We start from the raw sequence: 13,827 nt of genomic DNA, 5'->3' as shown, positions 1-13,827 counted from the left end.
GTTATGGCTTTTGTGGATTCAGGTGCTGCCCTGAATTTGATGGATTTGTCATTTGCCAGGCGCTGTGGTTTTGTCTTGGAGCCTTTACAATTCCCTATCCCACTAAAGGGAATTGATGCTGCGCCTGCCGAGCGGAATTATGATGTTGGTAATCGAGGGTTGTTGGCAATGAAGTGGGCATTTGAGGAGTGGCGACATTGGCTTGAGGGAGCCAAGCATCGTGTGGTGGTCTTGACGGATCACAAGAATTTGACTTATCTCGAGTCTGCCAAACGGTTAAATCCTAGACAGGCTCGATGGTCGCTGTTTTTCTCTCGTTTCGATTTCGTGGTTTCATATCTTCCGGGTTCGAAAAACGTGAAGGCTGATGCCCTTTCTAGGAGTTTTGTACCTGACTCCCCGGAAGTTTCTGAACCGGCTGGTGTCCTCAAAGAGGGGGTGATTTTGTCTGCCATCTCTCCTGATCTGCGACGGGTGTTGCAGGAGTTTCAGGCCAATAGACCTGACCGTTATCCACCGGAGAGGCTGTTTGTCCCGGACAGATGGACCAGTAGAGTTATTTCCGAGGTTCATTCTTCGGTGTTGGCGGGTCATCCTGGGATTTTTGGTACCAGGGATTTGGTGGCGAGGTCCTTTTGGTGGCCTTCCTTGTCGCGGGATGTGCGTTCCTTTGTGCAGTCCTGTGGGATTTGTGCTCGGGCCAAGCCTTGCTGTTCTCGTGCCAGTGGATTGCTTTTGCCTTTGCCTGTCCCGAAGAGGCCTTGGACGCATATTTCCATGGATTTTATTTCGGATCTTCCTGTCTCTCAGAGGATGTCTGTCATCTGGGTGGTTTGTGATCGTTTTTCTAAAATGGTCCATTTGGTGCGCTTGCCTAAGCTGCCTTCCTCCTCCGATTTGGTGCCACTGTTTTTTCAGAATGTGGTTCGTTTGCATGGTATTCTGGAGAACGTTGTGTTTGACAGAGGATCCCAGTTTGTGTCCAGATTTTGGCGGTCCTTTTGTGCTAAGATGGGCATTGAATTGTCTTTTTCGTCGGCCTTCCATCCTCAGACGAATGGCCAAACCGAACGAACTAATCAGACCTTGGAAACTTATTTGAGATGTTTTGTTTCTGCTGATCAGGATGATTGGGTGACTTTTTTGCCATTGGCTGAGTTCGCCCTCAATAATCGGGCTAGTTCTGCTACTTTGGTTTCACCTTTCTTTTGCAATTCTGGTTTTCATCCTCGTTTTTCCTCGGGTCAGGTTGAGCCCTCTGACTGTCCTGGGGTGGATTCTGTGGTGGATAGGTTGCAGCAGATTTGGAACCACGTGGTGGACAATTTGACGTTGTCCCAAGAGAAGGCTCAGCGCTTTGCTAACCGCCGTCGCTGTGTGGGTCCCCGACTTCGTGTGGGGGATTTGGTATGGTTGTCTTCTCGTTATGTCCCGATGAAGGTTTCCTCTCCTAAGTTCAAGCCTTGTTTCATCGGTCCTTATAAGATTTTGGAAATCCTCAACCCTGTGTCATTTCGTTGGGACCTCCCAACATCGTTTGCCATTCATAATGTGTTCCATAGGTCATTGTTGCGGAGATATGTGGTGCCTGTGGTCCCTTCTGTTGATCCTCCTGCTCCGGTCTTGGTCGAGGGGGAGTTGGAGTATGTGGTGGAGAAGATCTTGGATTCTCGTATTTCGAGACGGAAGCTTCAGTACTTAGTTAAATGGAAGGGCTATGGTCAGGAGGATAATTCCTGGGTTGTCGCCTCCGATGTCCATGCGGCCGATTTGGTTCGTGCCTTTCATTCGGATCGGCCTGGGAGCTCTGGTGAGGGTTCGGTGACCCCTCCTCAAGAGGGGGGTACTGTTGTGAATTCCGTTCTCGGGCTCCCTCCTGTGGTCATGAGTGGTACTGTGTGAGTTTGTTCTTGGGCTCCCTCTGGTGGCCTTTAGCGATATGGCTGGTCTGTGGCTGGGTTCAGCTGCTTCATTTTCTGCTTTGCTGTTCCTATTTAACTCACCTGGACCTTCACTTGTTGCCTGCTGTCGTTGTATTCAGTCCTAATTCTGATCACTCCTGGATCTTCCTTGTGACCTGTCTCCTACTGGAGAAGCTAAGTCTTGCTTGTTCATTTTGCTCATTATTTCCTTGAAAACGTTTCTCAGTATATGATGAGTTCAGTCCAGCTTGCTTTAATATGATTTTTCGCTTGCTGGTTAGTTCTGGGGTGCAGAGTGCGCCCCTCACATCGTGAGTCGGTATGGGGGTTCTTGTATTCTCTGCGTGGTTTGTTTTTGATAGTTTTTGTACTGACCGCACAGATTCCTAGCTATCTTCAGTCTGTCTAGTGTTAGCGGGCCTCATTTGCTAAACCTGTTTCATTTCTACGTTTGTATTTTCCCTTTATCTCACCGTTATTATTTGTGGGGGGCTGTCTAAAACTTTGGGGTTATTTCTCTGAGGCAAGTGAGGTCTTTGCTTTCTCTCTAGGAGAAGCCAGTTTCTCAGGCTGTGAAGAGGCGTCTAGGTTTTTAGGTAACGCTCCACGGCTGCCTTTAGTGTGTGTGGATAGGATCAGGATTGCGGTCAGTATAGCTTCCACATCCCCAGAACTTGTCCTAATATTCTGGTTTACAGGTCAGGTCAGTTTTGTGATCCTACCACCAGATCATAACACACCTCCGTCCTCTACAGCATGCCCTCCTGGCTGTTCTTGACAGTAACCCGTTCTCCCTAGACCGTCGGTTCCTCCTTCCCCAGCGAGTCAGACAGTCTCTCAGGTGGTGGACATTGAAATCCTCCCTGAGTCAAGGGAAGTCTTTTCTTCCAGTACACTGGCTGGTTGTGACGGCAGACGCCAGTCTTCTAGGCTGGGGAGCGGTGTTCCTTCATCACACTGCTCAGGGCTGCTGGTCCCCCCAGGAATCACGCCTTCCAATCAACATCTTGGAAATCCGGGCGATCAGGCTGGCACTTCTCCAGTTCCATCCCTTCCTAGCACGTCGCCCCAATCAGGATTCAGTCCGACAACGCCACTGCAGTGGCATACATCAACCGCCAAGGGGGAACCCGCAGCAGGGCGGCCATGACAGAGGTAGGCCACATCCTCCGATGGGCCGAGGAAAACCGCTCAATGATCTCTGCGGTTCACATCCCGGGAGTGGACAATTGGGAGGCAGACTTCCTCAGTCGGCAATGCCTCGACTACGGGGAGTGGTCTCTCCATCCGGAGATCTTCCACTAGATCTGCTGTCGTTGGGGAACCCCGGACATGGATCTGATGGAGTCACGGCTGAATTCCAAGGTTCCAGACTTCATGGCTCGGTCCCACGATCCGGCAGCCATCAGGGCAGACGCTCTTGTACTCCCGTGGCATCATTTTCAGCTTCCGTACATATTTCCCCCACTTCCTCTCCTGCCGAGAGTCATCAAGAAAATCAGAGCGGAGAGGGTACCGGTAATCCTCATTGCGCCAGATTGGCCATGCCGGGCGTGGTACGCGGAACTAGTTCAACTAGTTGCCGACGTTCCCTGGCGATTACCGAATCGCGCAGATCCGCTATCTCAAGGCACCTTTTGCCAACAGAACTCAGAGGCCCTGTGTTTGCCGGCATGGCCGTTGAGTCCTGGGTCCTAACCCAGGCAGGTTTCTCTCCAGAAGCCATAGCTACCATGATCAGCGCTAGAAAACCTACGTCTATGCGTATCTATCATCGCACTTGGAAGACTTCCTTTTCATGGTGTAGCGACCGAGGACGTTCTCCTCTACATTTTTCCATCCATTCCATTCTCCAGGTCTTACAAACGGGTTTGGACTTGGGTCTCGCCCTTAGTTCTCTCAAGGGGCAGATCTCAGCCCTGTCTGTTCTCTTCCAACGCAGGATTGCCAACAGATTACAGGTCAAGACGTTTATTCAGGGAGTCTCCCATCGGGCGCCCCCCTATAGGATACCGTTGGAACCATGGGATCTTAATCTGGTCCTCGGAGTTTTGCAACAGGCTCCTTTCGAACCTCTACAGGAGGTTTCCCTGTCTCTTCTTTCATGGAAAGTTGCTTTTCTAGTTGCGGTCACCTCTATTAGACGAGTGTCCAAGCTGGCGGCTCTGTCCTCTCAAGTTCCGTTCCTGAATTTTCATCAGGATAGGGTGGTTTTGAGGACATCCCCGTCTTTTCTACCGAAAGTTGTATCCTCTTTTCATCTCAATGAGAAGATTGTCTTACTGCCACTCTATCCGGCACCAGTCCATCGCATCGAGAAGGCCCTTCACACACTGGATTTAGTGAGAGCTCTTAGGAGATACATCTCGCGGACAGCGTCTTTTCGCAGGTCAGATGCCCTATTCGTGCTCCCGGAAGAACCGAGGAAAGGATTTCCCGCTTCCAAGGCGACCATAGCCAAATGGATCTGTTCGGCTATTCAAGAGTCCTACCGAGTCAGAGGTCTTCCTGTCCCAGCAGGGATTAAAGGGCACCTGTCACCCCGTTTTTTCAGTATGAGATAAAAATACTGTTAAATAGGGCCTGAGCTGTGCGTTACAACAGTGTATTTTGTGGACCCCGATTCCCCACCTATGCTGCCAAAATACGTTACCAAAGTAGCCGTTTTCGCCTGTCAATCAGGCTGGTCTGGTCAAAAGGGCGTGGTGTCTTCCCCCAGATCTTGCTTAGTTTTCCGTTGGTGGCGTAGTGGTTTGTGCATGCCCAAGGTCCCGAATCCACTGCACAGCGGAGTTAAAAGAGCGTGATGTGCACTATTTCATTGGTGATCGGTGGGGGCGGCCATCTTCCTTTGGTCGCGCGTGCGCAGAAGCGACGCTCTGCTGGCCGCGGCTTCAGGAAAATGGCCGCGGGATGCCGCGCGTGCGCAGATGGAGATCGCGGCGGCCATTTTCCTTAAGCAGAGTTCGCATCTCGGCTTCAGGAAAATGGCCGCCGCGATCTCCATCTGCGCACGCGCGGCATCCCGCGGCCATTTTCCTGAAGTCGCAGGCCAGCAGAGCGCCGCTTCTGCGCACGCGCGGCCAAAGGAAGATGGCCGCCCCCACCGATCACCAATGAAATAGTGCACATCACGCTCTTTTAACTCCGCTGTGCAGTGGATTCGGGACCTTGGGCATGCGCAAACCACTACGCCACCAACGGAAAACTAAGCAAGATCTGGGGGAAGACACCACGCCCTTTTGACCAGACCAGCCTGATTGACAGGCGAAAACGGCTACTTTGGTAACGTATTTTGGTAGCATAGGTGGGGAATCGGGGTCCACAAAATACACTGTTGTAATGCACAGCTCAGGCCCTATTTAACAGTATTTTTATCTCATTCGGAAAAAACGGGGTGACAGGTGCCTTTTAAGGCTCACTCCACTCGGTCAGTGGGCGCGTCTTGGGCCATCAGGCACCAAGCTTCGGCAGCACAAGTTTGTAAAGCTGCGACTTGGTCCAGCCTGCATACCTTTACAAAACATTACCATATTCACTCTCAGGCCTCGGCAGATGCGACCGTCGGCAGATGAATTTTGCAGGCGGCCGTGCCGCATCTTTAACTTGTGGGTACAATTAGCAATTGCAGTTAATTGTTTCCCACCCAGGGAGTGCTTTAGGACGTCCCATGGTCCTGTGTCACCCAATGAGGCGTAGGAGAAAAGGAGATTTTTGTGTACTCACCGTAAAATCTTTTTCTCCGAGCCAATCATTGGGGGACACAGCACCCACCCTGTTAGCCTATTGGCTTTGGTTTTGTTTTGAGTTAACTTAGTTTTGACATAGTTCATCCTTGTTAAATATTAAGCTCCTACTGCTTTGTTACCGAATTGGTTCACTGAGAGCCAGCAGGAGGGTGTATACTGCAGGGGAGGAGCTATTCTTTCTGTGTTTACTTAGTGTCCTCCTAGTGGCAGCAGCATAACACCCATGGTCCTGTGTCCCCCAATGATTGGCTCGGAGAAAAAGATTTTACGGTGAGTACACAAAAATCTCCTTTTTTAATAAAGAAGTCAGTACACCATGTTGACTCTTCCCAGTCATTTTTGCTCATATATTGTGTATGCAATAAAGGCACAGTTCATGCCAGAGGGAATCTGTTAGCAGGTTTTTGCTACCTCATCTGAGAGCAGCGTAATGTAGACAGAGAAGTTGAATGCAACAATGTATCACTTAGGCTACTTTCACACTTGCGTTTGTAGCAGCTGCGGAGGGCTGCGGACTTCCTCCGTGAAGCCCCACCCTCCGCCACTAGCTCCGCCTATTTCTGCATGCGGCCGGCATGCGGCCTGTGTACCTATATTTAACATTAGGCACGCAGGTTGTGCCGCAGTATGCGGATGCTTCCGCATGCGTCGTTTTGACGATACGGAAAAAAAAAATTGCTACAAGCTGCGTCCTACGCTGGTCTCCACATCGTCAAAACGACGCATGCGGAAGCATCCGCATACTGCAGCACGACCTGCGTACCGAATGTTAAATATAGGTACACAGGCCGCATGCAGAAATAGGCGGAGCTAGCGGCGGAGGGCGGGGCTTCACGGAGGAAGTCTGCAGCTGCTACAAACGCAAGTGTGAAACGGCCTAAGATTACTGGGTGCAGCTGTTCTGACACAATCAGAGCTTTTAGATTTAGGAATGCAGCAGAGCTGAGAAAGCTAACCCCGCCCACACCTTTCTGCATTCTATTCTCATGCTGTCCTCAGATTACATCGTAAAAACCTGCTGACAGATCCCTCTAATAATTGCATTTGTCAGCAATACAGTGGTGTTATGCACTCCTGAAGACTGGAGAGCTGAGTATTGCCTGCATGCTTCTGGACCTACACGATTAGCACTCCAGGGATAAAAGCTGTGAATAATCTTCTTTCTCTACCTTTCTGAACCCCTTCGCCTGCCTTTCTTTCCTCCCTCTATCACACAACATGGCCGTGTAAATTCTGCTCCGGAAATGTGTGTAAAAGCACTAACTGGATCTGACCCTAGATCCCTACATTCCTCAGGAGAAGAATTGAAAGAGCTTGTTTGGGAATCTGTGGGGACGCTGATCTGCAAGGTATCATCTATGCAGTGGATTGATGACTACTTCTTAAGATGGCAATAACCTTTAATATCTTACAAGGACCACAAGTAGACTTAAAGTACTCCTTGGGAAATTCATGTAACTAGTTAGCTTTTATCAAAACTTCAATTATGATGGATATCATCCATTTAAATGGAAAGATGCTCTTCAAAACTCCCCGCTTCCCTTACCGAAAACTAGCTCATTATTCCTGTCCACCACAAAGATTAAATACCTGTCCTGCAGTGAACCTGATCTATCCCTTATTCCTAGCTCATTAAACGCAAGCAGCAATGTGTTGTACTAGAAAACATCCATAAAGGATATGAATAGTGATCTCTTAGCTGCAAAGTTCATCAGAATTAATGACTTTTCAAAGGGTGCAATTTTTCTGAGCTTTCTGCACTTACATTTTTCTTTCTTTTTTTTCCCATTTAAGTGGCGGCATTAAGATTCAGCATTAAGACTGCTGACTGTCTCTTGGTGTATGACTGATGTTATAATATCAGTTTTTATTATTTAGGTGAAATCTGGTGTGATCTGATCTGAACCATGACAATCCTGTAATGACATGCCCTATATATTGCAGATTCAGGAGCATGCCTTATGGCTGGACGCACAATTTCAGTTTGGATACAGTTTTTTTTAAAGAGAACCTTTCCCTGGATTTTTTATACAGTATTTAAACTGTGTAGCTCCTCCAATAGCTGCTGTTCCATTGTTTCTGGAACAGGTCTTCTGTGCCCCGTCATTCTGAATGTATGCCCTCTGGAAATTAAGAAGCAGATGTTCCCTTTGGGCACATACCATTGAACTTTTTGTCACAGAGGAGAAAAAGCAAACTCCCAAATAGAACGCATGGTTGGTTTTCAGGGGTTGTCCTATCCAAATTTATAAGTGTGCAGACTTCTGAATCCAACCAGCGCACGTATTCAACAGTTTCTGAGCTGGGACCGGAGGGAATGTATGCGTTATACATACTCCTGGCCAGAGACCATCTAATGGGTGTGGCCTCTCTACCATGCACTTGTATTAAGCAAGGCCGCGGCTGTCCAGTGGGTGCGGCCGACTAGAGGGTGCGGCCTTGCTCCATACAATTTTATGGAAGCAAGGCCACACCCATTGGCCAGGAATATGGATAATGCAGACATACCCTTCGGTTCCGGGTCAGAGGCCAGTGAATCCCAGCAGCACACAGTGCACGCGCTGGGGAATTCGTAGGTCTGCGTGTGTGTGTATGTGTATATGTGTATATATATATATATATATATATATATATATATATATATATATATATATATATATACATACTGTTATATGTACTACAAGAACAAAAATACATATATGCGTGTGCCGAAAGTATAGGGTAAGTGGTAAGTATAGATCTAATAGTTCATGGTGGCAGCTGTACTGATGACAGTATATATGAGGGAGGATGTACTCTTATTACTGGGCGCATAGTTTTGCAGTGGAGGGGCACAGAAAAGAAGGAAAACTATTCCAGAATCGGGGACAGCAGCAATTGAAGTAATTAGTTCCCATGATGTAACAATTCTGGAGCACAGTTTTTAGAACTTTGATTTGATCTGTTCATCTTTGATTCCACCTAGAAATTTGTGTCCCAGCTCAGTCGACGTTGTCCGATCAGTGGAGCTATGGAGATCCACCTCTTAGCAAGAAGGATGTACCACCCAATTGTCAATTTATTCCTATATTTTTGGGAGGACCAGCACAATGTAGAGTTATGGAAATAATAAAAAAAAAAGGTTCTAAAATTCCAAGAGTTTAATAGCATGATAATATCATGAGGGCCGACCGCTGCTATGTAGGAGTCAGAAGTGACAGGAGGGTGACAGCACAACTTGTTTGTAGACTTTTGGCTTATACTTAGCAGGATTTTCAGATTTCTTTTCCTCCCTGATTGTAGAAATAGGATTCTTAATTTTTTAGAAAGTGAATAAGTAATGTTTTTTTATGAATAAGCAAGCCTGTATCTACTCCCGCCAGCATTGCCCAAGTACCTATGGGTGGCATTTCGGTATGAGTCCTAGGTCTGAGAACAAAATAACATTAAAAAAAAAAAGAACGAAAGACTAAAAACTTTTTTCCGGCATTTTTCCTGGAACATCAGGCCGGCCTCTGATATGGCACAGTTGGTCCCTGCTTATTCTTTTTACTTTTATCTCTGTAACTTCTGTTATCTTATTGTTACAGTTTAATATTAGTAAAATTGCATGTGGGGTCCAGCTAAAATCCCAGCGTAATATTGCCATGCTGCTGCCAGCCACCACTTCTCTCCAGACTGGTGGATGAAAATGACCTGAGATTTGTGTCTTTGTCATGCGATCCGGCTATAATTGCCTGGATTTCTGACATCTAAAGGTCTTTCACAAATACAGGCAAGAACAAGAAGAGGATTGCGCTGGCCATACAGTGTAAGTAAATGAAAGGGAAAATGAGCGCTCTTTATTTAGTCATCGCTGTCACTGAGACGACATAGAAAGTATATGATCTATAATGAAAAGCCGTCTGATCGCCATGGTTACTGCATTGAATTAGATTTGTTTGCCCGGTTCTGTGAGGATGTAGTAAAGTCGCGGCTTTCTTCTCGATGTGACTCGCGCCTTCCTTTCTATTGACAGAGAGCTCCAGCGACTCTGACTGTGATACAGAGGATGATAGCTGCTCCAGCAGCTCCGATTCCGAGGTCTTTGATGTGATTGCGGAAATCAAGAGAAAGAAGGCTCATCCCGACCGTCTTCATGAAGAGCTCTGGTATAACGACCCCGGCCAGGTCTGTTCATTTGTTATGTTGGAGGCATCTCAAGGCTTTGGATAAGCGAGAAATAAAATGCAGAAATGTCTTGTGAAAAGGTCAAGGCGTTTACTGAAGTGATGTTACAATAAGACAGTTGTAGTAAGAACTATTATCCATTCCTCGCTCCATAAGTTCAGCTGGGGAAAACTTATTAGCCGACTTTTAACGTTAACCTCAGTTTTCATCAGAAATTAATGGCAGTTTATCGGCTGTCTGCGCCTCTATGGAGTGTGACCGATTCCATACATTCCGGTAGGTAGTCACAGCCGGAGAGGAGGAAATCAGGGAAGATGCAGACTCGTGTTGTATGACATACACATCCTTAGTAAGATCAACTTTTTAATTATTTTTAGATCTGATTTAATGGGAACCTATGGGGTTTCCTGACTGTCCCCAAGGGTGCTTCAACAAGCAATTAGAATAAACCCCAATGCAGCTGGACACCTTACAACCTCCTTGTCGCAGTACCTCCATATTGCAATGCGACCCCTTCACTTGTAATGTACTGCGATGCAGCAACGACACCTAATGAACATTCTTCCTGTAAGTGTGCAGCCCCTGCCTAAACCTGCAGTAATGAGGCAAGACTAGCTTAACGGACCATCCCTTTCCCGAGACTAGTCCGGCGTCTAAAATCTCATGTTCACCATGTGCCTTTGTAAAAGGGATTGTAAATCGCACCGAGGGTTTTTGATTATTAGCTCTAATGCAGGGCTAGTGTAGGAGAAGTGGCGCGTGCCGGATGAGCTGGGAATTACATAGAAACTTAGTACGATACATAACACAAATTCGGAATACAGAAGTCTGCATTCATATCGCTGTTGTAGTTGCAAAAAAAGAGCAATTCCACAACTGTTTTTTTTTCTTTTTATCATGTTCAACAAATGCTAAAACTGACCTGTCATTATGATTCTCCAGGTCATTACAAGTTTGTAAATACTAAACATATCTAGGTTCTTTTTTATTTAAGTGGTGAAAAAAAATCCAAAGATTGCTAAAAAATAAAAAAAAATTGAGCCGTTTTCCGATACCCGTAGCGTCTTCATTTTTCGTGATCTCGGGTCTGGTGAGGGCTTATTTTTTGTACACCGAGCTGACGTATTTTAGGATACCATTTTGGTGCAGATAAAATATTTTGATCGCCTGTTATTGCATTTTAATGCAATGTTGCTGCTACTAAAAAAACGTAATTATGGCGTATTTACTTTTTTTTTCCGCTATACTGTTTATTGATTGGATTAATTCTTTTTATATCTTGATAGATCAGGCGATTCTGAGCACGGCGATATCAAATATGTGTATTTTTTTTATTATTATTTTATTTTGAATGGGGCGAAAGGGGGATGATTTGAACTTTTATATTTTTTATATATTTTTAAAAACTTTGTTTTTTTTTTTTTTACTTTTCACTTGCTTCAGTATTCTCCATGGGAGACTAGAAGTTGCGATCTTCTGATTGTCTCTGCCACACACAGGCGATGACCAGATCATCGCCTGTGTGTAGCAGGAATGCTCTCTTGCTATGAGATCCGACCGCTGGGCAGCGCTCATAGCAATCCAGCAATGACAACCACAGGGGTCTTCTGCAGACCCCAGGTTGTCATGCCAACCCATCGGCGACCCGTGGTCATGTGACACGGGACTAGTGACATGCTTCTGGCGCCATCACATTAAATGCCACTGTCAGGTCAGAGATTGACAGCAGCATTTAACAGGTTAACAGTCGCAGGTGGATCGCGATTCCACCTGCGGCTGTTAGGGGCACATGTCAGATGTTCAAAACAGCTAACATGTGCCGGGAAAGATGTGGGCTCAGCGCCGGAGCCCGCATCACAGGGAGAGATAACATGCGCCGTACATGTACAGCGCATGTCATGAAGAAGTTTAAAGGGGTGTTCCAGTCTCATGATATTAATGACATAAAATAGGTAATCAACATCAAATTGGCTAGTGACATAAGAGAACATTCCCTATTTCAATCACGAAACCTGAAGTGAAGCAGACCATGCTCATGACAATAGAGGTTACTAGGTTTGATCAAATAGCTTTGGATAATCACGACAAACAGGCTCTCCATGCATGCACTGTGACTATCACAGAGCCGCGACACATGCAGCTGTGGCACCGAACAGCTGATTATCGGCAGGTATCCAGGTTAGGCTGGTTTCACATTTAGGGTATGTGCACACGCTGCAGATTTCAAAGAAGTGCATGTCACTTCTTTTGTGCAGTTCTGCAGCGTTTCTGCACCCCTCCATTATAGAAATAAAATCTGCATAAAAAAACGCAGCTGCGGATTCTGCCAGGAGATGCAGATTTTGTGCAGAAAATTCTGCACCTCTTTTCTTACGTGTGCACATAGTTTTATGGAGGGGTGCGTAGTTCCTCCGTTAAGCCCCGCCCACTCCTGCACCTCTTCCTTCAGCTCCGCCTACGTCTGCATGCGTCCCACATCTTTAACATTGGGTGCGCAGGCCATGCGGATGCCTCTGCATGTGTCATTTTGACGCTGCGCTGACCTGCGTCGAACGCAACATGTTGCATTTTGTTGCGGTCGGCGCAGCGTCAAAACGACGCATGCGAAGGCATCCGCATGGCCTGCGCACCCAATGTTAAAGATGTGGGACGCATGCAGACGTAGGCGGAGCTGAAGGAAGAAGTGCAGCAGTGGGCGGGGCTTAACAGGAAGAAGGCTGCCGTCCGCAGCCCTGCCGATCGCTAGTGTGAAGCCTGCCTAAGGCTACGTTCACATTTGCGGTCTGCGCCGCAGCGTCGCCGCATGCGCCCCTATATTTAACTTGGGGGCGCATGGACATGCGTCGCACTTGCGTTGTGCGCCGCATGCGTCCCTGCGGCGCCCGCGTCCGGGCGCAGAGGACGCAGCAAGTTGCATTTTTGCTGCGTCCAAAATCAATCAAAAAAAGGACGCATGCGGCACAAAACGTAGCGTTGTGCATGCGTTTTGCTGCGTTTTTGTTTGCGTTGTGCGTTGCGGCGCCGACGCTGCGGCACACAACGCAAATGTGAACGTAGCCTTACCGAGGCAGCTATTAGGTAAGCGCTATAGCTATAAGGATATGCTCTTATCCAAAGCTATTCGATCAACACTAGAGGTTACCTGATGATTGGGGCATCTAGCATAGTTAAAGGAAAGCTGTCACCAAGGTTTTTCTACTCCATCAAAGTTCAGCATGATGTAGGGACAGAGACTTTGATTCAAGCAATGTGTCACTTATTGGGCTGCTTGCTGCAGCTTTGATAAAATCGCTTGTTTTCTCTGCTGCATATCTAGCAGTTATCTGAATGTTGAGCTCTGTATAACCCTGCTTCACAGACTGTGTACGCTGTGCATAGGCTGAAAGCTGACGATCAGTACTGGGGCGGGTTTATACATGGCTCATGAATATGGAGGACTACATGGCAGCAGGTTTCCTAGTCCTCTGGGGATAATTTCTTGATGATAGCAAAGTGATTTTATTAAAACTACAACTATCAATAAAGTGATACATCACTGGAATCAGGGTATATGTCTCTGTTTTGCTGCTTTCAGATTAGATGATAAAAACCTGGTGACAGATGCCCTTTAAAGCATATTAAAGAAGTATAAAAATAATACATACATGTTTTTTATTTTTTTTTATTTTTCATTATGATATGTGTTCTACTGTTGGTTTATGGACTACTAATTTTCAAGGCTTAGCTGTGTTTGCTCTTGGTGGTGTCATACATGCGGTCAGGCACTGGACCATCTTTGGTATTTAAACTGAGGGAAAGAGAAGAAGATGTGAAATCAGAGCAAATCTTCATAATGAGATATCAGCGCGGTATTACTAATGTCACCGTCCACCTGTCAATAGCTGTGGGGATAGTAGGAAAAGCTGCAGGTTCCCAGCACCTTTCCAGGGTGATGCATTAGTGGGATGATGTGCGTGGCTCAGGGATTGGAGCCATGATGCCCATCACAGGGGCAGAGCAAGTCACTG

At 46.8% G+C, this 13,827-nt stretch overlaps 1 protein-coding gene across 3 annotated transcripts in view; it reads left to right on the top strand.

Moving 5' to 3' along the window:
* The window catches only part of DROSHA (drosha ribonuclease III), a 276,733-nt gene that overhangs the window by 28,754 nt on the left and 234,152 nt on the right, over positions 1–13,827 (top strand). For all 3 annotated transcript variants that reach the window (XM_077269726.1, XM_077269724.1, XM_077269725.1), the window contains exon 6: positions 9,669–9,820. In XM_077269726.1, the coding sequence (XP_077125841.1) occupies positions 9,669–9,820 (152 nt within the window). The remainder of the gene's footprint in view (positions 1–9,668; positions 9,821–13,827) is intronic.

The sequence above is a fragment of the Ranitomeya variabilis genome, chromosome 6 (assembly GCF_051348905.1).
Source record: "Ranitomeya variabilis isolate aRanVar5 chromosome 6, aRanVar5.hap1, whole genome shotgun sequence".
Lineage (NCBI taxonomy): Eukaryota > Metazoa > Chordata > Amphibia > Anura > Dendrobatidae > Ranitomeya > Ranitomeya variabilis.
The sequence above is the reverse complement of the archived record's forward strand: the minus strand, read 5'-3'. Positions and strand labels throughout refer to the sequence as shown.